General features: G+C 39.8%; 4 protein-coding genes and 1 long non-coding RNA gene across 11 annotated transcripts; 2 read left to right on the forward strand and 3 right to left on the reverse strand.

The window, feature by feature from the left end:
• The first annotated feature begins 638 nt into the window (after positions 1–638).
• Positions 639–4,747, forward strand: LOC131326383 (putative E3 ubiquitin-protein ligase XBAT31). The gene is made up of 8 exons (XM_058359150.1): positions 639–1,146; positions 1,292–1,351; positions 1,844–1,915; positions 2,036–2,157; positions 2,299–2,439; positions 2,531–2,638; positions 3,389–3,644; positions 4,236–4,747. Exons 1-8 carry the CDS (start codon positions 967–969, stop codon positions 4,623–4,625), a joined length of 1,329 nt encoding a protein of 442 aa, XP_058215133.1. The 5' UTR covers positions 639–966; the 3' UTR covers positions 4,626–4,747.
• Positions 4,748–6,071: 1,324 nt separating this feature from the next.
• On the reverse strand, positions 6,072–11,310 carry LOC131326384 (uncharacterized). Of its 5 annotated transcripts, none has more exons than XM_058359154.1 (5): positions 11,051–11,310; positions 10,805–10,946; positions 10,189–10,347; positions 6,915–7,218; positions 6,072–6,640 (listed from the first exon to the last, which is right to left on the reverse strand). In XM_058359154.1, the coding sequence occupies exons 2-5, from the start codon at positions 10,814–10,816 to the stop codon at positions 6,477–6,479; spliced, it is 639 nt and encodes a 212-aa protein (XP_058215137.1). In that variant the 5' UTR covers positions 10,817–10,946; positions 11,051–11,310; the 3' UTR covers positions 6,072–6,476. The 5 variants fall into 5 exon arrangements, with proteins under 5 accessions (XP_058215137.1, XP_058215135.1, XP_058215136.1 ...); XM_058359152.1 differs by having other exon boundaries at positions 10,189–10,350; positions 11,051–11,306; XM_058359153.1 differs by having other exon boundaries at positions 10,189–10,350; positions 10,805–10,917; positions 10,973–11,306.
• A 2,469-nt stretch (positions 11,311–13,779) lies between these two features.
• LOC131326385 (uncharacterized) lies at positions 13,780–18,914 on the reverse strand. The gene is made up of 5 exons (XM_058359156.1): positions 18,100–18,914; positions 16,888–16,945; positions 16,693–16,810; positions 16,476–16,593; positions 13,780–14,027 (listed from the first exon to the last, which is right to left on the reverse strand). The coding sequence occupies exons 1-5, from the start codon at positions 18,664–18,666 to the stop codon at positions 13,974–13,976; spliced, it is 915 nt and encodes a 304-aa protein (XP_058215139.1). The 5' UTR covers positions 18,667–18,914; the 3' UTR covers positions 13,780–13,973.
• An 837-nt stretch (positions 18,915–19,751) lies between these two features.
• LOC131326387 (uncharacterized) lies at positions 19,752–20,875 on the reverse strand. Its single transcript, XM_058359157.1, has 2 exons — positions 20,426–20,875; positions 19,752–20,316 (listed from the first exon to the last, which is right to left on the reverse strand). The coding sequence occupies exons 1-2, from the start codon at positions 20,548–20,550 to the stop codon at positions 19,890–19,892; spliced, it is 552 nt and encodes a 183-aa protein (XP_058215140.1). The 5' UTR covers positions 20,551–20,875; the 3' UTR covers positions 19,752–19,889.
• Positions 20,876–21,470: 595 nt separating this feature from the next.
• LOC131326389 (uncharacterized) lies at positions 21,471–22,929 on the forward strand. Of its 3 annotated transcripts, XR_009199990.1 has the most exons (3): positions 21,471–21,729; positions 22,055–22,158; positions 22,344–22,929. It is a non-coding gene; the product is annotated as an uncharacterized LOC131326389 (long non-coding RNA). The 3 variants fall into 3 exon arrangements; XR_009199989.1 differs by having other exon boundaries at positions 21,634–21,729; positions 22,055–22,929; XR_009199991.1 differs by lacking the exon at positions 22,055–22,158 and having other exon boundaries at positions 21,638–21,729.
• The last annotated feature ends 426 nt before the right edge of the window (positions 22,930–23,355 follow it).

A 23,355-nucleotide genomic window follows, 5' to 3' on the forward strand; every position in this document is an offset into this window, starting at 1 on the left:
CAAAAAGAAGATTGATGGCTCGATCTCACTTAAAATTGGATAGAAAAAAGAGAAATAATAGTCTTTTGATAAATATACCGGCGCTGAAGAAGAATAGTGGTCACCATTTTTTTTTATATAGGAAAATGATCCTTTCCGGTCTCCAAGCGAATGGAAAGTCTTGTTTATGAAAATCGTTCACTCCTTAGAGTTCGTCCATAATATGAAGTACGCAAAACTCATGTTGATCAAATATAATTGACATAATTCACTTACCAAAAAAATAATAGTTGACATAATTTCAAAACACAATTCCATTAAAAAAATACGGGAGTTACAACATTAGATCGAAACTTATTTTCTTTAGTATAGATATATAACGAAAATATAGGACACTATACGACGATATATATAACAAAATATATGAAACAATTTACTAACTTTTTGAATGCAACAACAAAAAGGATCATTTCCAATCCTTATTTTAGACTGAACCGGATAATCTACATCATCATCGCTCATCTCGATAATTAATGAATTGAATTTATAGACAATCACAATACCTTACTGGCAATCAATGATCATTATTCATCAATATACTAGTATCAAAAAATAATATAGGCCATTTATTGTCAAAATGAAGAATTTGCATGTAGAGTGGTTCCGTCAAGCCCAAAATTAAGAACAGGAGAGAATCCTCTCCTTTTGTACTGATCTTTCCCGAAAATTATATCTACACCATCATTTTCCTTGCCCGAAATGTCCACCAACAGCGTACGGTAATTGCCCGAAATCACGGCGGGCAATGGTTCGAACTCCGAGGCCACTCCAATTACGCTAGTAGTCGTACTAGTAGAATTACCTTAAATTTACTTTCGGGGGCCTTCCCCTTCCCATCTTCAAACCCACAGCCACCGCGTAGGGTGGCGCGTGAGAACAACCTGGCCACCTCCCTCTGATGTAGTAGAAAACTGAGACTTGGGGGGGATGGGTCAGGGACTGAGTTGTGCAGAATCTAATGAACACCCACTGTTCAGTGCTGCCCAGAATGGGGAGGTTGAGTCAGTGGAGGCTATGGTTGATGAAGAGCCAAGCGTGGTGGATCGGACCACTGCTCGTGGGAGGCTCTCCGCCCTCCACCTGGCTGCTGCAAATGGTCAGATCCAGGTGGGTTTTGTGTGTTTTTGGAGTATCGTTTATGTTTTCATGGTGAAAGTTTGGGTTTTTGTTGATGGGAAGTGTTTGATTGGGGTTTTTGTTTGATGGGTTTTTGTGGGTTTTTATTTTGGTGCTTTGTTTCGATGATGGGTAGGTTCTATCAATGCTATTGGATCGGGGTGTTAATCCTGATGTCTTGAATCGCCATAAACAGGTACACGTTTTCGTTCGGGGTTTATCATTTGGTGTTAAGTTAACGTCATTTTGCTGAATTTTGATTGAAAATGTTTGGGCTCTGTTTGGATTGATGTGGATTTCAAACGAAGGACTTCATCATTGTTCAATGAGAAAGAAAGTCTTTTACTTAATTTGGATTGCAAGTTAGATTTGATTGATTGTTTGCATATGGACTTGAGCATTGAATTTTGGAGCTTTTCAGTTTTACCATGGCTTCAAATCCTTCAGTAAGGTTGTAGCTAGATAAGGATCCCAATGAGATAAATATCTGCTGCCTCTAAAGTCTAATCTAACTTCCACTCTAGTTTCACAAGCCACATATTGATCAACCTCTCTCTTTTTTCATTGAAACTTAATCTGGACTCCTTTCGTTTGAAATTCACATCTATCGAAATGGATCCTGTATTCTTGAGCTTTTTTTTCTTGTCAATCATGTGCACTAACGTGTCTGCTTTTGTGATTGGTTTAGAGCCCATTGATGCTAGCTGCAATGTACGGGAAGACTTCATGTGTCGAAAGGCTACTTGAAGCACGAGCTAATGTAGGTTTGTTGTACTAGTTTGCCTCTTTTGATTGTCTATGTTAAATTCTTCTTTTGTAAATTTGTTGATTTAAACAGTAGAAGAGGAATTGATCTTTGGCCTTTTGTGAAATTCAATAGATTCTGATGTTTGATTCGCTCCATCGAAGAACTTGTTTGCATTATGCTGCTTTCTATGGTCATCCAGATTGCCTTCAAGCTATTCTTTCTGCTGCCCATTCCTCCCCTGTTGCCAATTCCTGGTGAGGCCTCTCTTTTTCTGATGTGCTGCTCATTCACACTTGTACACTGAATGCATATGGTTGTGTAGTTTTTACAGAGTATCATTCAAAAAATGATAAATGGTGCCTATTTTGTTTGCTTTGCTTCGGAGTGAATGGTAGGGGATTTGCGAGGTTTGTCAACATAAGAGATAAAAGTGGAGAAACTCCACTGCACTTAGCAGCTCGACAAGGACAGCCGGAGTGTGCTCATGTTCTGCTGGACAGTGGGGCTCTAGCTTGTGCATCTACTGGGGGACAAGGGTAAATGTCTCTTTTAATCCAGGTCCTTTCCCTGTAAATTAGTAGCAATGATGATATTGCCAGTCATTCTGATCAGAGTTCTACATTGCAGTTTCACTGGGATTACGCCACTTCATTTAGCCGCTCGTTCGGGTTCTTTGGATTGTGTGCGGGAATTACTTGCTTGGGGGGCTGATCGACATCAAAGAGATTCATCTGGGTAATCTTATAACAACTTGCTGATTAGTTTTTTTTTTTTATGTTTTTTTATCAGGGTGTCGAGATCAAATGAGATGGTTGATTTAAAGCTCTGATTCTAAAAGTAATTTTTTAGAGTCCTAGATTCCCTCACACGTTGTGTTTTGGTTGTATTCAAATTGGGGTTAGATGTTATAGCAGCATGTTCACGGCACCTTAGAATTCCCTTGCTATGGAGATTTTTATGGCATACTCTACATTGTTCTAGTATTGTCAATGTTATTGCCTTCCATGATCAATTATGACAAAAATCGAAGTTTTAGCGTTAGAGAATCTCACATTGCTTGGTTATGGATTTTGGCTATGAGTTAATATTTCATTGGACATCTCCACCTAATAAGTTAAGCTGTTGTGTTGGATGCAAAATTTATTCAATTGGTTCCTGACGAGATTGTTGAGAATTAGAAAAGGGCATAGAAGAATTTGGATAGTTGCTTTGGCAAATACCATTTATCTGAGGATATTGCGACACCAATGAATTTGTTGGCCCACTCAAGTAGTTAGGGCACTTTTCAATTTTGTATATATGTTTGCTGTTATGCCTCGATTTCTAAATTTCATTGAATTCTTGGCATAGTAGCAGTTAAATACTCTTTTAACGGTTTTTCCTATTTTTGACACTTCCATTGCTCTAGTTGTAGTTTGCTGAGCTGGGTCCTCAGCTGCACATATTTGTGAGTGATGTTATTCTTACGAGGTGATATGTTGGCAGGAGGACACCTTACCTGGTTGCTCTGAAGCACAAGAACGGAGCATGTGCAGCATTATTGAACCCATCAGCTCCAGGGCCTCTTATCTGGCCGTTGCCATTGAAGTTCATCGCTGAGCTTAACCCAGAGGCTAAAGCATTGTTGGAAAGGGCTCTAATGGAGACAAACAAGGAAAGAGAAAAGGCCATCTTGAAGGAGACAGTCTACTCACTTCCATCGCCTCTGCATTCTGAAGCTGAATCTGATGACGATATTGAGGTAAAACATGTCTTCCTCTAAACTTGTTCCAACTTCTTTCCAACCCAAACTCTTATGGGCCTTGCATCAACAATAGCATATCTTTGAAGGTTATGTACATGGACTCGGATACAAGTATGGGTTGTGAGTGCCTGTCCATCTCTCATCTGGGGATCCTGGATATCTATTAAAAGATGGGTACAGGACATAGATACGTTGTGGTATTTTAACTACATAAACTGTTATTGAGGTAAAACGTGAGTCTAAATGTTTTTTAGGGGAAGACATTTATAATTTGCATGCCCCACCCCGTTTCCTGGATTAGAAGTAGAATAGGATTTTGCCTTGTTCGAAAAATAAAAAAAAGAGATTTATATTTTGCATGCCTTCTTGAACTTGCTGTAAAATTCCCCATAGATTTGACGATACATTCGTCACACTAATCTAGTCCCATTCAAAGTGCCATGCATCCAGTTGAATCACCATGTATGCTGCCAAGCAATGGCAAAGAATGGACAAAAGAGATGGAAGAAAGATAGAAAGAAATGCTTTTTCTTTTCTTTAAATCTACTACTGGTTTTCTTACTATCTGAGAATAACTTTCCAAAACAGGCTAGCGATGTCGAGCTGTGCTGCATCTGCTTTGATCAAATATGCACAATCGAGGTTCGAACGTGTGGTCACCAAATGTGTGCCAATTGCACCCTAGCTCTTTGTTGTCACAACAAGCCCACTCCCGCTACACACTCTCCGAAGGCCCCGGTTTGCCCTTTTTGCCGAAGCAAAATAACCGAACTAGTTGTTGCCAAGATCAAGACCGAGAACAATACAAAGTTGGAATCGAGTCCATCAAAACCAAGGACGTCAAGAAAATCTCTGGGTGCAAGCGAAGGCAGCAGCAGCTTCAAAGGGTTGTCCGCATTGGGTTCGTTTGGGAAGTTGGGTGGCCGCAGTTCTGGGAAAATCTCAGCTGAATGTGATGATGAGTTTGATAAGCCCTAAGATTTCTACAGTTATGGATGCCCCATCTATCTGGAACTCTATAATTCTAGTTATGTTGAAATGCATTTTGAAAGCATTGTAGAACTATGAGTTAATGAGAAGTTCTTATGGGTTTTTGTGTACTTTGGGCCTTCTTGGTGTACTAAAACTGATCTTTTAAATAACAAATCACCTTTTCTAATTACAAAAGACTTGATGTCCAAAGGATGGTGCTCATTCTTCAAAGTTGAAGGCCGACAAGTAAAATTTGAGAGATGAAATAGTGTTTAGAATTTCTGCTGGAGCATGAAAAAATGTTGTAAAACTTTCAAATTTTTTGATATTTCGTGTTTTGAGTGATTTGCTAGAAGGGAATAAGTGATGACAATCTCATCCAAACGGATGGATACCCCGAACCGATCCGCCTGATCGGGGTTCGATTTTTTAAACCACATTTTTGGTTCTGGTTTTTAATTTGGAAATATTAGCAGGTTTCGGTTCGGGTTTGGTTTATACAATATCTGAATCGAGAACCCGAACTGCAATATACATAAGTATTCTTTTTTGTTTTTTTTTTTGTTTTTGTTTTTTTTGTTTTTGGTCAGATAGAATGTTAATCGGTTAATTGTAATATGAGGGGCATCAATGTTAACTGCATTAACTCGAATTGAATGACTCACGCAATACCATTCCGTTTAAGTTCTTATTTTTTAAGTATTTATCTTTCGTTTTACGAGACAAATCATTTTTTCACAATACATCACATTTGATTCTTAAAAAAAGTTCTAAATAAGTACTTGTTTAAACTGAAACTATGCTTTTTAATGGGAAAATGACGATCCAGAACGTGTTTTGATAATTAATATAAATATTTTCAACATGTCCTTGGCGGATGTTAATTATCAAAACCCGTCCTTAGCCATCACTTTCCCCTTTTTAATCCATTAACCACATGGTGGAAGGTTAAACGGGAAGGGGAATCCGCGGCCAGGCTATATCATAGGAAGCAAAGTGGACTTCCCATAAAATTTAAAGGGATAGACCTGATTTCCAAGGGATACCCAATCCAATTTTTTTTTTTATATATTACTCAGATGTCTAAGCCAACTTACGCACATCTCGACTAATTTTTGGGGCGCAATTCCATCGCTCATTTGCAGGGAGTCCAATTAAAGTCGGAGCAAAAATTACGTATAGAATGACCCCAAAAAAGTTGATATCATCTGGAAGGTTTCGATACCCGATCCAATTAATCAGATAACCCCCATTTTCTTCTAGTAGAACACGTAGAAAGGTCACAAGGAAAGACAATAAAGAATCTTTTGAAATACACAAAACACTTTAAGATAGTAATTGTGTGCTTAAATCTGTATTTGACCTTGGAACGACTAATTTAATCCCAAACACTGATGAAATGCACTTATAAATTTCTTGGTAAGGTTGCTCCGAACCCAACACCCCCCACTATGAAATCACAAATAAACAATCAGGCACCCAATACATGATATGTTCTCCAAAATGTGATGTAAAAAATCAATTTGATCAGATAATGATAGGTACGTGAATAACTTGCATTTTGTCCTGTGTCTTGTAAAACGGACGGCAAATATATTTTAAATTCAAACGGTCTATTTCAGAGAAGAAATGCAACTTGCTGCAATGCCTATCGGTGATACATCAACTTGATCTTGTGTGGGATATTCCTTTCACGGGCTCTTCGAGATCAACGGTTCGAATCATGGTTGAGTTCAGAATAGACGCATAAGTGAGAGTTTGGATGGGTATGGAGGGATATAGTATGGAGAGGAGCTGATCGCGAACATCGTGCTCAACTTTCAAATGAAGGAACAAACTGTTTTTGGTGAGAAGTGATCATTCAATAAGCTGCCCACATAGGCATGAGAGTAACAGAGGAGCTCCATACCCATTGCCATTCTCAAATAGGTCTCTGCTTGATCTTCTTTCACCATTTGAATCCAACCATGAACTCGACTGAGCAGGAGCGATATGGCCGCTAACAAGCAGCGAGTTTGGATCTGAAACGGCAACCCAATGGAATCGCGCACACATTAGAAAAAGGAAAATGTGATTGACATAGTAACATTTTTATACCAAATATTTGAGGAGTATCAGTATTCGACTCTCTTCTAGAAGTATCTGTGCTTCATTATGGCATCGGTCACATTTTATCGATTTCAAACCACAATCATAAGCTTTTCGATTACCAACAAGCGAAAGCGTGTGCAAACAATCTACAACATTCTGAATGAAGTTTCTGTTCACATATTACGTCTGTTTGTAGAGCATTACCTTGAGAAAAACCATCAGGCCCGTAGGCGAGTGGGCCAGGATTCCTCCGGTAAGTCGTGGCGGCTCTCCTTTCTGACTCAAGAAAGTGAGCAAGTGATGGGGTACCATTGCTCATGCTAACAGCATCAGTGTTCAGCTTCGAACAGAGTGAGAATAACCATGGCTTTGATTTGCTATTCTTTTTTCCCCTTAGGTTTTCGGATGGTCTTCCCCTCATCGATCTTCTCGAGAGCTCTAGGATGCTCGAAACACCCATGAGGCTCCCCAGAGTGATGCTTCTGTCGCGGAAGAAAGAACCGGTGGACTGAAACAGATCAACATGATACACATTAATGGGGAAAAAATGGCATGAAAAATGAAGCAACTTTAGAGAAAAAACTTGTCTAAGATCCATCAATGGCTAAGTGTTAAATGCCTTGATTATTGACTAAAAGGTCTATGATCACTGAGTGAATTCGGTGCCCGGTGATAGACGAGTTCGCAAAGCAACTTGAGTTAAGTGTCTAGTCTTTCTCGCATGGTTATATGCTTGAATCTGTTTCAATGTGGTAGTTGTGAGCTATGAAGCACCGACATTACTAAGTGAAAAGCAACTTGAGTTAAGTGTCCGTTGTCGGTTATATGCTCTATAGGCTTATATGCTCTATAGGCTCATAGCCCACAGATTTCAACACAAAATATCATCAGAAAACTTACGGTGGTGCTTTATAGCCCACAAATTTCTCTTTATATGCTTGAATCTATGGGTTATGAAGCACTGAAGTGGTTACCATATCAGTGTTGGATATATAAGTCAGCGACACCAACATGCTGAGGTCACACGGGAATATATAATGTATGGGACACGCCAAGTAAAATGTTCAACTTATTCATGGTGAAATCTAATGGGGGACACGCTCATGGTTTGTCTCATGGATTATCTCTTTTAATTATGTAAAGGTGGTATTGAAAATTTTCTGATGATTATTTTGCATATTTTTCTCAGGGAATTGTATATAAGCAGGAATCATACAAAGTACTAGTAACAAATAAATAATGTGTACAGGCCTGCTATTAAATAAGTGTACATGAGCCAAACACTATCATGGGAAACCACGTGCAAGAGTAAAGTGGCTTAAACTTTATAAATGCTTCGTGTACTACTGTACAGGGAATAGATTCCAACTTATACTCGAAAACAGTGTCCAATTATCTCCATTTTCCATAGAGTACATGCATAAATATGGACGAATGAATCGCTCGGATGGTGCACAGCAGCATCCTCGTATTCATAATGTTACATCCTCAAATACGCACACACGTACATCTGTGTGTAGAACCACCATTCGATGTACGTGATCCTCGCACGGTACACGTGGAATTCACGCTACCAAATGGTTACAATCACATCTATGACCCCACATCCTGCGCCACCAAGATTTAAATTCGAGAGTGACGTTGTTTAATGTGAGTCCACTTTTTTTTATTTGTTTTTGATCTGCGTAGTCCACTTTTGTTAGTGCGTGTTGTCTGAAAAAATGTGAAGAGAAAGATTACGTGTATATTCATATAATTAAATATTATCATTGACTTTAAAAAAAAAGAAAAGAAAAAGGGGCGGGTGGCCTATTCCACCCCCACTAGCTGCCTCCGCCCTAGTCCCAGTCATATATTCATTAGTCACCCGAAAATTTAATTACTAAGTAAGAAATTAAAGGGACTATGATGGTCACAGATCATCATAGTAGTTAATGATGAAAGCTGACCAAAGATTTTTGCTGATAAAAAAATAAAAAAGTTGATGGAAATGTTTCGGTGCGGTTGGGCACAGCTGCATGTTGCCCAAATACTCTTCACCATTACACATTCACCTGGGTGCGTGTCCGCGCTCTATGAACACTGAATAATCTATTGGAAAATGTAGCTCCCTCCGTCTCACTTTGTTGCGCCGGTTTCCTTTTTGAGACGTCTCGAAAAATTGTCTATATCTCACAATCTATAATGTTATTTATGATTTCAAAAATTTTGTTTAAAAATATAAATTGAGATCTATCAAACAAGATCCGAATTGAATATATAAAATATTATAGATTATGAGATATAAATAATTTTTTGGGACGTTCCAAAAAAGAAATAGACAAAACAAAGTGGGACGGAAGGATTAGTTATGCATCTCCCAACCACACCCCTCTAACATACATCTAGGTTGGGCCCACCATGGGGATCTCATATGTGAGAGAGGTACGGTTGGACCTCTGATTGGTGGGCTGGAGGAGCGTGCTATGCATGGAAAATTGCTGTCGCTTCAGTCTAGCTCCGATGATCAGAATCGTTCATTTCGTAGAGCTCATCGTGTAGATTAAATGTACTAAAAATCAGCTTAATCGGATATCATTAAATGCCTCATCGAAATATTATTATCTTGAAATTATTAAGTGTACCAAAAAAACAGTGGATTTTATCTAGTGTTTCGGATCCATTCGTTTTAAGATAATAATGTTCAGATGATGCACTTAATGATATCCGATCGAGCTGATTTTGAATACACTTATTCTATACGACGAGCTCTATGAAGTGAATAATTCCGATCATCGGAGCGAAACCGAAGCGGCAGCAATTTGCCGTGCGCAGCACGTTGTACTGCACGCTCCTCCGGTTCGATTGGTGGTTGTGTATGTACTATTGCTGTAATCGCTCAGCTCTTGATGGTCACAGTAGCTATAGTGAGAAACTTTTGCCACTTTGGATTTTTAATAACCGGATGTTCGGACCAAATTACGTTCACATTGCTTGATCCGGCATGTATCACAGTATGGTGAAGTTAGTAAATAACTAAACAAACTTCCAATGGTCCCAATATTGTTTTTTATACTGCCGTGGGAATCTTTACTGTCAATTGAATTGGGAAAAGAGATCTCGCTTGAAAAAGTAAGCTCATCCTTGTTGTCATCTTCTTTCTCGACCAGTAAATTATCCAAACAAAAAAAAAAATTCTTTTACCCAGTAATTGAGATTCAGAACAACAATGTTCAGTTTTGAAACCTCAACGGAGCGATTCTATAAGGAGACGCAGGAGGGATGATGCAAAGAAAAAGGAAAAGTCGTGAGAAAAGCAGAGTAGGGGGAGCATATTGAGAAAGTCTACCTCACCGTTCTGTTTCACCGCTCTTCCTGAAATAGTTTTTTTAAAATTCGGACTATTGATTGTCGAGACGAACGGTGAGATTGAGCGGAACGGTGAGGCCCGTGTGAGGGTATGGAGCATATTTTGGGGAGAAAAAAAAAAAGAACTGACCTGTGAATCAAGATCGGAAGTAGAATCGGTGGAGGAGGTGGGGGGAGAACCAGTGATCAAAGTGCTGAAGGAAATGGATCCGTTTCGGTCATGGTTTCTGGCCAACCCTATTACTCTTGCGTTCATTGGTTGCAGCAGTCCCAGTGGCCACCCATCTTCCTGCTAAATTCATTCATTGATTCATATTGAGAGAGAGAGAGAGAGAGAGAGAGAGAGAGAGGGAAAACCCCAGTTGGGATTAAAGTGAAAGAATATTTTGTTTAAAATTTCTTCGCCGGAGGAAGCTATTCTTCCCGGAAAGAATCCGTTTATGGTCCAGACCGTTAATTCCAGAGACAAACAAACCAGATGAAACTGCAGAGGTTCCTCTGCAGTCCCAACTGCGGAAAGCCGGGTCCAAATGGGAAAATGAAGTAAACCCATCTTCGAAGCATAGAGAAAAGGTCGAGAAAGTCTACATACACAATTTTCGATTACAACTCCGGACACAATTGCGTTCGGAGCCGTTTGATGCATGTGAGTCCGGAGTTGCGATCGAGACTTGTGCACTTAACCTTCCTCAAAAAGGTCCCTAGATATGCACAGAGAGAGAGAGAGAGAGAGTGCAAACGAGTACCTGTTGAGCCATAGAAGGCCAATACACCTAGTGCAGTTGGATTGATTGACTGACTGATTGATTGATTATAGCGGGTAGAATCGGTTTGAGGTCGCTTCAGGGGAATAACGGAACTTCTATCAATTCCCAACGTTTGATTTCTCTATGCAAAAAAGAAAATCAAAGAACAGGGTAACAAACTTGTACACATAACACATGGAATATGAAAAGAGAGAAAAGTTGCAAAACACCAGTAGTGGAGTGTACTTGTTTTATATGCTGTTCAACAAACTTTTAGAGAGAGAGAGAGAGAGAGAGAGAGAGAGAGAGAGATTATCCGTGGAATGCATTCACTTGTTTTTGTACGCAGAGACAGAGCTTGGGTGACAGGTTTATGGATTGGTACAATAATATTTGCAGAGGGAGTCGTACGTGTGAGATGACTAATCATTCAGTGCTCCTTTTTCGATAAATTATTTACATAGAATTTATACACTTAGTCATGAAACTCGTTGGAATGTGTGGTGTTTAGAAGCTCTTGGACCACAACGAAAGCACTTAATAATTTTTCGTGTGCAAGATAAAGAAGGGAAGACACCACAGGACAGGGCAAATGAGCAGGGGGTTGAGGGAACCTTTTTTTCCTGAAAATGACCAAAATAGCCATTGTGCTGCAGCTAAAAGTGAGGCACCAATAAGGAACCGCCCTCAGCTACACGATATAATCGATCGCAACATTCATTTATTTCGCATGATATAATCGAAATCGTTCATTTATTGGGCTGAAGGAATGAGTAATTGCAGAAAGCGTCTTATATCTAACATACTAACATGTATCTTAAGACCAGACTCCTTGATTATCACCTTACCACTCTGCCCAAGACATCACTTTTTCCAGTGTCTCTAGATACTAATCTAAGCTAAGATCACCGACGAGTTTAGGGACCATTTTTGCACATCACCGGTCCATGGAGCTTGCTTTGAAGGGCTGAACTGGAAAGAGAAAAGGGCAAAAGTCACTGCTTTGGTGCACCTTAGAAAAACATTTTCGTCCTGTCTTTGGAGGGTTGCCCTTTACTTTTGGTCCCACAAACCCTGTTTGCAGCTCGGTCCAAGGTATGACTGCAGAATCAAGTGTGGTATCCACCAAAACTGGTCAATCACTGGATTCACAAGTAAACGATTGACGACTGTGGCAGCCTGGCAGGTAGAATTGGACCAGCACCAATGTGAATTCTTGGGGATGTTTGGGAGATTACTTTTCTCGAAAGAGTTTTTCGCTAGCGAACACGAGTTCAAACTCGATTAGCTTCGTTCGTTTATCAACCTTATCTACATCTTGTATTCCTCTTACATAACGCGCAAACTTGTAAATAAGTAGAGACAATATTTCACCTCTCTAATGGGTTAGACTAATCCCTCTAGCCTCTAGGGTATGCATTTCAACATTTACTGTGAATGCCAGTGTTCTAAAAGCACCAATTTTTCTACCTGTATGATACGTAACAATACCAATGAGATACTGGGTACTGATACTGTTTTGAATTTATCGTTATTAGCATTATTTTCTCAAGTCGGAATTTTTAAATAAAATATACTTTTGTTGAAATCAATTTAAAAGTAGTCTAATACTCACCTCTGGAACCCTAGCCAAACTCAAGACACGCGAGAAGAAATTCAAGCCCATTCTCGGCGCCGTCAACGCCATCCAACACCACCTTGACACCCTCAGCTTCCCCTTCAAGTGGTCATGGTGCAACGTCTCCATCAAGGTTTAGAACATGCGCCACCAATGCCTCCTCTGAGTCCACCCGTTCTCTCTCTCTAACTCTAATTATCCGTTGGAAAATTGGGTCAAGGTAAAAGTTATCTCAAAGTTGGGCAAAGAAATGGGTAGGGGTGATTTAAAAAACCGGAAAACCGGACTAAACCGGACCAATTTTATGGTTTTCATTTCAAACTGGTCTGGTCGGGTCCGGTTTGAAATATTTCAAAAAATTATTTTTGATTCCGATCTGGGAGACTTTCAAACTGGTCTAAACCGGACTAGACCAGATTATGCGTATTTACAAAATATTGCAAGAGGTATGGCATGCGTATATACAAAATATTGCAAGAGGTATGGCTTGAACTTGAGACCACCTTACCGCTGTGCTACACCGATTGTTATGAATTTTATGTGTAATAAATATATGTATTACACAAATATGCTAGATATATAAATACAAACCCTAATTACTTATCCAGATTTCACCCTCTTTTCCTCACACAACGCCAACTTCACTCCAGGTGATGGCGATTTGCACGACTCTCTCTCTCTCTCTCTCTCTCTCTCTCTCTCTCTCTTCTTCTTCTTCTTCTTCTTCTTCGGCGATGGCGAAGTGTGGCGGCTGGCGACTGTTATACGATGAGTCTCTCTCTCTCCCCTTTTCCCGTCCATGTCTTTGTTGATTTTTAGTTTTGTTTGAAACCCCCAAACTCAGATCTTGTCCGAGATGGAGCTTGGTGATGGTGCCGGCAATTGATATTTTGTGGGTTGATTTGTGGATTTTTTGATGTGTTGGACACAAAATGTGAGCCATGAATGAAAACCGGATAAGCCGGACCAAAACTGGTTGAGCCGGTCGAAACCAGACCGTATTATCTCAACCGGTTTCGGTTTTTAAAAATCCTAAACCGGATAACTGATTTCGACAGAAAAATATGCCTAAACCGGTTGAAACTGGATTGGTATCACCCCTAGAAATGGATAAAATAAAAAAATGGGAAAGGATTTGGATTATTGGAGATGAGTTTTTGAGAATTTTGCCCAAATTTTTAATTTTGGTCTTAAAATGGATCAAGATTAAAGACAGTGCAAGGGACCGGATTTGGTGAGAACCGATACATAATTCAGAACCTTTATGTGATCACAAATGTCCTTTCCTTCCCTATTCCCTTGTATTAGCATGTTACAAGCCAACCGAAAAAGGGCAATAATGGCTCCCTATGGCATAGGATTAGGAATTTTGCTTGCTATTGATTGATTTAATCTGAAAGTTCAGAGTGGGGTTACATTAATTGATCATACCAATGACGGAGATCGTTTGTGGGCCCATTATTCAGGTCTCAGAAAATTTACTGGACCAGAATAGCATTTGGGTCCTCAGAATTGTCCACATTAATAAAGGATTACAATCTACTACTAGTATTATTGCTGAGCATGGCTTCCACCAGGTCGATACTCTCCAATTCCTAACAGATCCTGCGCATATTCAAGATTTAAAGGTACATAAATACAAGTAAAAATATTCAAAGTGGCGTCTCCAAACACTGAAAATAAAAATAAGAAGCAGAAAGTAATCAATTAGTGAGACTGGAAGACCATGAAAAGATTCAAAGCAGATACAGATACAATAAAACATACCACTAAGCAAAATAATACAAATTTCGGGTGATTTTGGTGCTGGCCAGCCCAGATGGGCAACCTTATAATCACATCCAACATCGCTTAAGCAAGCAGAATTTGTTAATGAGTAACTCAGTTGAGCTCACAGACCTCTGGAGAAACATGGGTAGTACCTCAGATAGATGAAAGCATCTCCCGGCCTTCATTCAGTGTCGAGCACTCTAATGGGCAAATCCAAATCTAAGTGTAAATTTGAGTAAAGGGTTCGTTAGGGGCATAGTTGAAAACTCGAGAGGGGAAAAATGGCCTTGTAAAATCAAAGGAAAGTTCGAGTCTCCCTTGATTTGATTAGAACTAAAAAATATGAATTTGGGCAAAGATTGGAGAAAATATGGAGTTTGGGCAAAGACTGGAGCGTGCTTTAGAAGCTTTTACTCACATTTTGGACTTGAGTATGAAAGAAAAAGTAAGGGCTGGGGATGCTCTAACACAACTGGAGAGAAATAGAACTTGACACAAATAGGATTATGCTTTCAAATGATCAATGTTTGCGAACTGGGTACGACTATTTCATTTGAACTAAACAAATCAACTCTACTGAAGTGAAACAAAGCAGCACTATTTTAAACTAAACAAATGTGAAAAGTGAATATTGTATAGATAGATGCAAACAACTATGCTCTATAGAACTCTTCCTGCTTCATATTATCGTAGTTGAACTTCCTACGAAAACTTCAAAATGGAACAGCTTCACTCTAGGGAAATGGCCATTTGGACAATTTTCAACAATTGGCGTGAGAAGAAGGAATATCAACTGGTAAGATGGACTTGGTGGATAAAGAAAAGATAATTTGGAGGTCGGAATGAAATAGTAGAGCAAATAAAAAATGAAAGAATAATTCCCCTAAGGATTTTTCCCCTCTTCAGGGCTGCATCGTTCCAACTTCAGAGAACCATGGTTACATGATCAAATCATCTGGATTCCATCTAGATGTATGAACTCTAGTGCTGGATATTCACCATTTACCTCATGGAATAACAGGGTACCAAACTTAAGCTACTGAGAAGCAGAATACCTATGAATGATCACTAGTACTGCTGAAGTTAAAAGTGGTAGATAGACCAGTTCACAAGATTGAAATCAGAATTCAGCTTTGAGAACTGACAGGCACAGGGTAATTTAAGCTGCAAGTAAGAAGAACCAAATCACTCTACAAAAGGAAAAAGGAAAGTCTGCGAAAACACAGAACCAGACTATGAGATACATCAACAAGTCCTTCAACTTAAATGTTGTTTGTCTATGCAGACATTGCCTTATATCTAACACAATGATACATACTTCCCCTTGGGAAACAGAAAATCAGACATTTCAACATTCACATGTCATCACAACTCAACTAAACTCGAAAGCTTTACTTTCAACTTCTTGGGACCGGCTACATGGAACTTCTCCAATGGACTTTATGTTCAAACTCAAAACTTATTATCTTCCATTTTTCACTATGTTCAAGAATGTTAGTTCGTTGTATACTGTAGCATTTGGATAGTATCTTACAAAAGTTAACAATAGGACGTGTAGCATTCTTCAAAAACTTACATTACCAGACCCCCCAATGTTATATACATGATGCACTCATTAAACTAGAAGACTTGGTGCTAATCAGCACACAGGCTCTTGGTAACCAGCCAAAATGACCAAAAAAGGGACTTATAAGACTCTCACTAAAACTAAGCGGCCAAATGAAAAGGCCATTATCTCCAAAATTAAGGTCACGAATCTAGAAGACGAAAAATTCACTCAAAAGTATTCATTAATCTATAAAATGAAAAATATGCTCAACTACTTTTGAGTTCATAGGGTCTACAAAACTTTCAATAGCCACAGTAATCCTTATAGCAGTGATATAGAAAATTAGGTTACCCTTTTAGATAGGAACAATCAAGTAATTCAAAGTACACAGTATTTCAGATTCTCTGCTCGAGTTCAAATATGTTTCTAAACAAGAAGAGAAGATACATGTGCGCAGGCAAGAAATAAATGGAGAGAATAAGCAAATGCTTTGGCTACAGTGTCCACCAATTAATAACCGCGACCATATGTGTATATATACGCACACAGACAACATGCTCCAACAATAAGCTATTATGCCTAGGAAAATTCTAAAACCATGCCCAATTTGCACACTCACAGGGGCGTGTGGGCTCCACACACACTAGTGCAGTGATTTATTATACACCTAACTCAACAAAGCACATCACAGGGAAAACTTGAGAATAAACCAGCAGGTGAAATGAACTACAAACCTGACATGCTTTATTTTTTGCCCTAGTTTCAGCTGTGCTTGGAATATCATGATTTGGTTTTAAGAATCTCTTCTCACGCCGTTCACACGAGCCCCACCCATCTGAGAACCTACCACCCCTAGGAACAAGCAGAAAGTATTTATCAGCACTAGGCACAAAGTAAAAAGAAAATTGATAATTAAGTATTAAGTATTAATCAAGGAAGTGAGAATCATACTGCATGTATGCTCGGACCACAAATTCAGCACGAAGAACATTCCGGTTCTCATCAAACTCAATGGTCTTGTCTTTAATCTCAAAAGAGAGATTGAAATAGAACGATATCTTCCTCCAACCTGTAGAGAACTACTGGCCATCATACACCAAAAGTACATGACAAACAACAAAGACAGAATAGAATAACGATTTTTACCTGTCTTTTTAATAAAAGGGCTCCCAGAAATCATAGTGTAATCACTTTTCTCCAGAATCTGTCCATTTTTAAGTGGCACAATCACATCATGTGTTCAGATGAAGAATGAGATAAAATCCCATATGTTCAACACTTCAACGGGGAGAAACCTAAGTAACTCCATACAGTTACTAAAGACTGACAAAAGTTTATTTTAGTCATTAGCAATGGAGGTGAGAATCCATGTTAAATTACAGACTCTAAGTTGCATCTTTCCATTTATTAGGTGGAATGTTGGGAAAATATAGGCATTGAGGGGCTTTTTTCGGTTTGAATCCCGAATACAAACAGAATTCAGGTCCTTAGGGAAACTGCAATTGGATACCAAGAGAATCCATAAGCAGTTGGCTGCCAGCACAGTATATGTTAGAATGCAATTCTGCTTTACAAACAAGGAAAAGTAGAAACGCCTTTCTTCTGTAACTTCTGTTTCTGTAATGCACATAAACAAAATCAACACCTGAATGATGTGCCAATAGCAATTCTTTAATCATAAGCCATGGGTGTCTTGTCAAAAGATGGAAGTTCCAAAAGAATCCACATTGTTACCAATAATTTTTATTAACATCTTGTTCAGTTTCTAGCAGTGTTCTAAAAGTCAGCTGACTAGTCCTCGCCTAAGCGCTAGGCGGAGGTCCAACTCGTCTAGATTAGGCAGCTGACTATTGGCACCTAGTCCCTGCGTAGGTGCTAGGCGCCCTTTTCCGCCCTACTAGTGCCTAGCAACTTTTAGAACATTGGTTTCTAGTCATTTCCATTTGTGTATATTACTATTCTAACAAATTGGAACCCGGATTGTTATTTTGCTACATTTTCTACAAAATAAACACATGGAAAATACTTAGCACTCATGTAAGTGTAATTAGTAAATCAACTCCAACTGCTAAGGACTAGCTTCCTTCAGTCATAATTATCCATGGTTTAATAGTTGTCCATTACTTACAGGAACATGTAATATTACCCAAAGTTCTAAAAGTCGCTAGGCACTAATTGGGCGATCAGCCTTAGTAATCAACGATTAATCGGCGCATAGCAATTAGTTGGATCTAATCGGATAAGCCTGCTAGCAATTAATTAATTTCGACTTTTAGAATATTGATATTATTTAAAGAACGTTGAATTAATTCAGTAGCAAAATACAGCCGAATTTCCAACGAGAACGAAAAAACTCACCGCCATGGCTGCATTCTGGTATTCTTTGAAAAGCGAAACGGATGGAAACTGACCAGACAAGCTATGTTGCCTCACGTTCTCTTTCTCCTCACTCCCTCGGCTCCCTCCATAGCTCAGCGGCGAACACTCCGAACCACTGGGAACCGAAAACTCCCTGCTCTCAGGAGACGAATAACTCGGCATCCGCTGCGCGTGCTTCACCATAACGAGAGGACTAACGTTACTCGTCTCGCTCAGCTCCGAGACGGAAGACCTGGCCATCTTATGCGGCCGCTGGTGGGGGCATGGATCCTCGATGACCTCGCCTTCGGTTAGGGCTCGGAAGTTGTGGTTTGGCGGAGAGGAGTAAGGGTTGTTCCTAGGGGTTTTGACGAATCTATTAGGGGGTGGAGATGGATTTTTGGGAAGGGAGAAGGGGATGGGAGAGTGGTTCTGTTTGAGGGAGAGAGGTTTGCGGGATTTGGTGGAGGAGGAGAGAGAGGCGGCGGCGGCGGAGTCGATGACGGCCCAGAGGGCGGCGTCGTCGAGGTCTTTGTCATCCACTGGGTAGGTGATTGGGGATGTCATTTGGTTTTGAGAGAGAGAGAGAGAGAGAGAGAGAGAGAGAGAAAGAGAGACTAGGGTTTTGAATTGTCGGGAGGAAGTGTCGGGAGGAAGTTGCTAGGGTTTTGAATTGTCGGGAGGAAGTGTCGGGAGGAAGTTGCTAGGGTTTTGAATTGTCGGGAGGAAGTGTCGGGAGGAAGTTGGTAATCTCTCTCTCTCTCTCTCTCTCTCTCTCTCTCTCTCCGCCTTGAGCTAGTAGATCTACATCTGCAAAAGCAGAGCAAGCGCGCAAAAACTCTGAGAATTCAAATCAGGGATTACTACGGTAATACGGTGTCGTGTAGCCTTTTTGATAATCACAGGATTTTCTCCATGATTATCGAAATTACAGTCCCCTCTAGCTCTTTGTAACTCTTTTGACAATCGAAAAGTCTAAGAACACCTTTTTCGGACACAAGTCAAGACGCAAATTGTTGCCGTAACCATTGGACGTATGTGTGTTCACATGTATCAACCAGCTCTAGACGTAATTGTATTCGAATTTATGTTTCAAAATTGTATTCGTAGCATTGTTGTTTTGACAATATACATAACACAAACGTTGCACATGTTGAGCACCATCAAATATCTTGACGGGAAAAGTTCATCAACAACTTAACAAATCAAAATTTAGACAAGGCCCTTCTCTAAACATTTTACAAGTTACAAATCAAAATTGACATTATACCAATAGCATCCACTAGGCTATGCGAATTCGCTTACTGTTGGAGAGAGCAAGGGAGGGTTGAAAAGTTTGAAGAATCACTACTGCTAATTTTGTTGGTTCTTGATCGTAAAGAACAAATCCCAATCATAGGAGTAATGGATAATATTAGCATTACATCACCAATTAGTTGTATTACCGAGACCTTCTACTGTTTAAAAGTAATAACCATTTTGAACGATGAAGACACCCGAGTTATTTTAATCAATTTGGAAATTGTTGAGGGAACACAATTATTAAGAGGGGGAAAAAAGTAGACAAATTTTAAAGAAAACTTTGTTTGTACTGTTTTTCTCTCTTTCTTCTTGTTTTTACATTTTACTAACTATTTTTCACATTTTTTTTTTCTCATCTTCCAAACACGCCCCAGAACAACAGCAGTGCGTGTGAATCAAACAGAAACAGTTGCTCTCCCCGCGAAAATATTCATGCTTCACAACGACGAAAAAACCACGCTTATCCTTCACCCTCCCCTGCTTATCCTTCACCCATTAAACCGCTTCAACGCCGTCCTCTCAAACCGCTGAAACGGACTACAACACATTCCGCCGACGTCGTCGTCGTCGTCTCCACCGCCTCTAATCACATCAACATCATCTCCGAGATCAACAGCTTCTCCGTCGCTCCTCCGCTTCACGACGACTCCTCTCTCGCTCCTCAAATCCTCCGTCCACGCCTTCAATTCGTCAACCGGCCACTCAAATTCCACCTCCTCCTTGATCAGTTTCCTCTCTCCTCCTCCCTTCCGATACTTCCCACCGATTTCCGCTCGAATCGCAGCTAGTATTGTCGGATCCAAGTAGTCTTCAAGCCTCTTGTTCGCAACGTTTCTCCCTTGATCTTCTCTTTTCCTCCGTAACGTGGTCGAATTCGCATCAAAGCGCGACGAGTAGCAACTCGCGGCATCCTCCCTGTTATTAGAAGTAGTAAGTAGTAACAACACATTCACACACAAACACGCATATTACGAGTATAATGTACGTACATGCGTTATGTAGATGGGGAGAGGATTTTGAGTACCGAGGTCTGGTTGACGAGGTTGATGACTGAGAGTGAAGAGAGGGAGGGCGAACGAGGCGGTTTCGGATCTGTTCGACGGTGGCGAGAGGGCTCGAACCGTCGGGAAATTGGCTCGCAATCTCCATCTCTGTTGCGCCGTGGAGACCGGAGAGGTATGGCTCTTTGGATTGGGCTGTGAATTTCGCTCCCCTTTTGAAGCTTAATGAGGAACCAAATATGGCGGGCTTCTCGTGCACTTTACCGGCGGCCCATTGTTTGCTCACCCGGAAAACAAATTGTCCGTAAATATCACCGATAGGCCTCAAGGTTTACTGTAAGTACAGATTTTCCCTCCAGATTTGAAAAAAAGATTTGTAGGCCCCTTAGGTTTGGTGATGCATTTCAATTACTCCATCGAATCATTCAAAATGCTTACACTAGATTGTGTTGGACCATCTCGGAGTCTCGTACAAATGGTCAGAGCCATTTAATTTGTTTAAAACATATTTTTAAAATCTCTCGTAAAAAATTAGCTCAATCAAATATCGATAAAAGCTTGATCGACTCGTTAAAATATTGGTCTCTAAACTAGCGGGGATCTTAAAACATGACGTCAATCATTAGTGTGGGATTTTGAGTTGGGTTCAACACAATCCAGTGTATGCATTTCGGAAGATGGAGTGTAGTTGAAAATTGAAATGCATCACCAAGTTTCAAGGGGCTAAACATAATTTTTCAAATTTTGCGGGGAAAGATAGAGTGAACCTTTTAAACACATACATAACACCCAAATTTCCGATGTAGAAGCCAACCCAACTAACGCAGGCCCACGAGCATCGCCGCAGATCATAGTACTACAATAGACGGGCCCAAGGGGCTTGCATCAGAGGTTGGACACCACCACAACGAGTAGACACGACTTAGTTTTTTTGAGAGAGTGCAAGAGGGTAACTTCACCTACCAACACACACAACATCCAAACTCTCAATGTGGTAGCCAGCCCAACTGACGCTCTAAAGTTAATGAACAAATAATCCTTCGGAAAAAAATTGGAGGATCCTTTAGTGGAACATTTTCATGACAAGGTTTTCTCTTCTTCTTCTTCTTTTTTTTTTGTACCAATTAATTAAAATATAAAAGTGACTTGATTAATTAAATCACTAATATAGCACGAGTTCAACTATGTCAAGATTTTCTCTTAATAATATAGCACAGGTTACTTCTTATCCGTGCAATTCGTTTCTTCTCAATGCTTCTGCTTCACTGTGGTTCGTCACAGCTCCAGGGAAATCCTCCATTGTTGGGGCTTGAATTCAATTCAACGTGTAAGTTATTTTGCTCTCTCTCTCTCTCTCTCTCTCTCTCTCTCTCTCTCTACCGTTCGAATCGCTGCTCGGATTTCCTACACGGAATTCTGTTAGAATTTAGATTGAGAGCTATACATTCTGTCAGATTAATTGCATCCGTAGATGTGCTACAAGTTCCTTGTTGATCCTACAATGGCCTTGGTTATTAATGTGTGAGGCAACGGAAATCACCTGTTCATTCGCTGTTAGCTCCCTGGAAGTTGTAATCCAACATGCAAATTTTTTTCTTGTTTTGTTGACTAGCTTTGATTAATAACAAACAAGTAAATATTCTTTGTTGCAGGTATCCGTTACACATGCTAAATACTACTCTTCTTGGGAAAACCAGCTCAGTTGATTATGTACTAGGATTGAAGATTTCTCCTGATTATGTTGACAAAACCTAGGGTACATATCAAATAATTACTGTCTTATGTCTCTTATCTACCATGGGGGGCAGATATGCATTCATAGCAACTATCAGATGCTAATTCCTTTGTATCCTTCCTAGGTTTTGTGTTAGTTACTAGCAAATCAACTGCTTTTCTGGACCAAATGCTAATTCATCAATTTCCCATCGTTTCTTCGCGTAGGTACTTCTAGATTTCATCTTACTGGGATAACTGGTCTGCTTTCTCGTTATGAGGGGAGAGAGTGTTGATGGAAATGGATGGAACCAGTCCCCGTATGGAATCCGTTCAATAGATTTTTGACTTGCTCAGACTGCAAACTACACTCAAGACGAGATTAAAAAAAAAAAAACTACACTCCTTTCTTCTAGCCTCTATTATCATCACTTTCATTTCAAAGCAAAGGTGTCTAAAGAAGGTATAGTACTTCCTATCTTGCCTATGCAAATGATTTGTGCTCCTTGGGTTAGGTATTTTTGCCCTCAGTATTAGTGCTTGTTCCTCAATCCGTAGCTATTTCAAGGGAAGGACAGGCGGAAAATTGTCCATGGCGGTGGTCAACATTGAGGGCAAACTGCCTATTGGTTGGCCATTTTGTAAGTCCAAACCTGGTTGCCTCATGTGTCAAATTACACACCCATTATGCTTAGATGGATCTGCTATTCCTTTTATGATATTGCAACTGCAGTTAGTCACTTTGTGTTAATACTCAATTTATGGGTATTTTTATGTAAGTATTTTGTTTAATGTTAATGTGCTGTTATTTCTCCCTTCTGCTCATTATGTCACCCTTTTTTTGTTTAATCTTCGACATGAAGCACTATGTCACCTAGGCCCTTTTGCAACTGCAGTGCCCAAACTAGATGGGATGACAAAAATCTTTTCCAAGTGATAGTGATTGTTTAAAATGTAATGTAATGATGATTTGCCCATATCTCCATTTGCTCTTATGCAGATTATGGAACTATCAGTTGCTTCTCTCATATTCTCAGCAATCAGCATTTTTGCTTTGAATGTTTATGATCCAAGGAAGTCGAACATAAATAGTAGTAATAAAAATTGCAAGTACTAATAAAGTATGTGCAGCCAACTAAAGTAGTTGGTTTTCCACAATGTGTACACATAAATGGAATTTGCGTGAAAAGGGACTCGAAGGACTAGGCGAGGAGTCATTTGAATTCGCTGGCCCAAGTTG

This window comes from Rhododendron vialii, chromosome 5a (assembly GCF_030253575.1).
Source record: "Rhododendron vialii isolate Sample 1 chromosome 5a, ASM3025357v1".
NCBI lineage: Eukaryota > Viridiplantae > Streptophyta > Magnoliopsida > Ericales > Ericaceae > Rhododendron > Rhododendron vialii.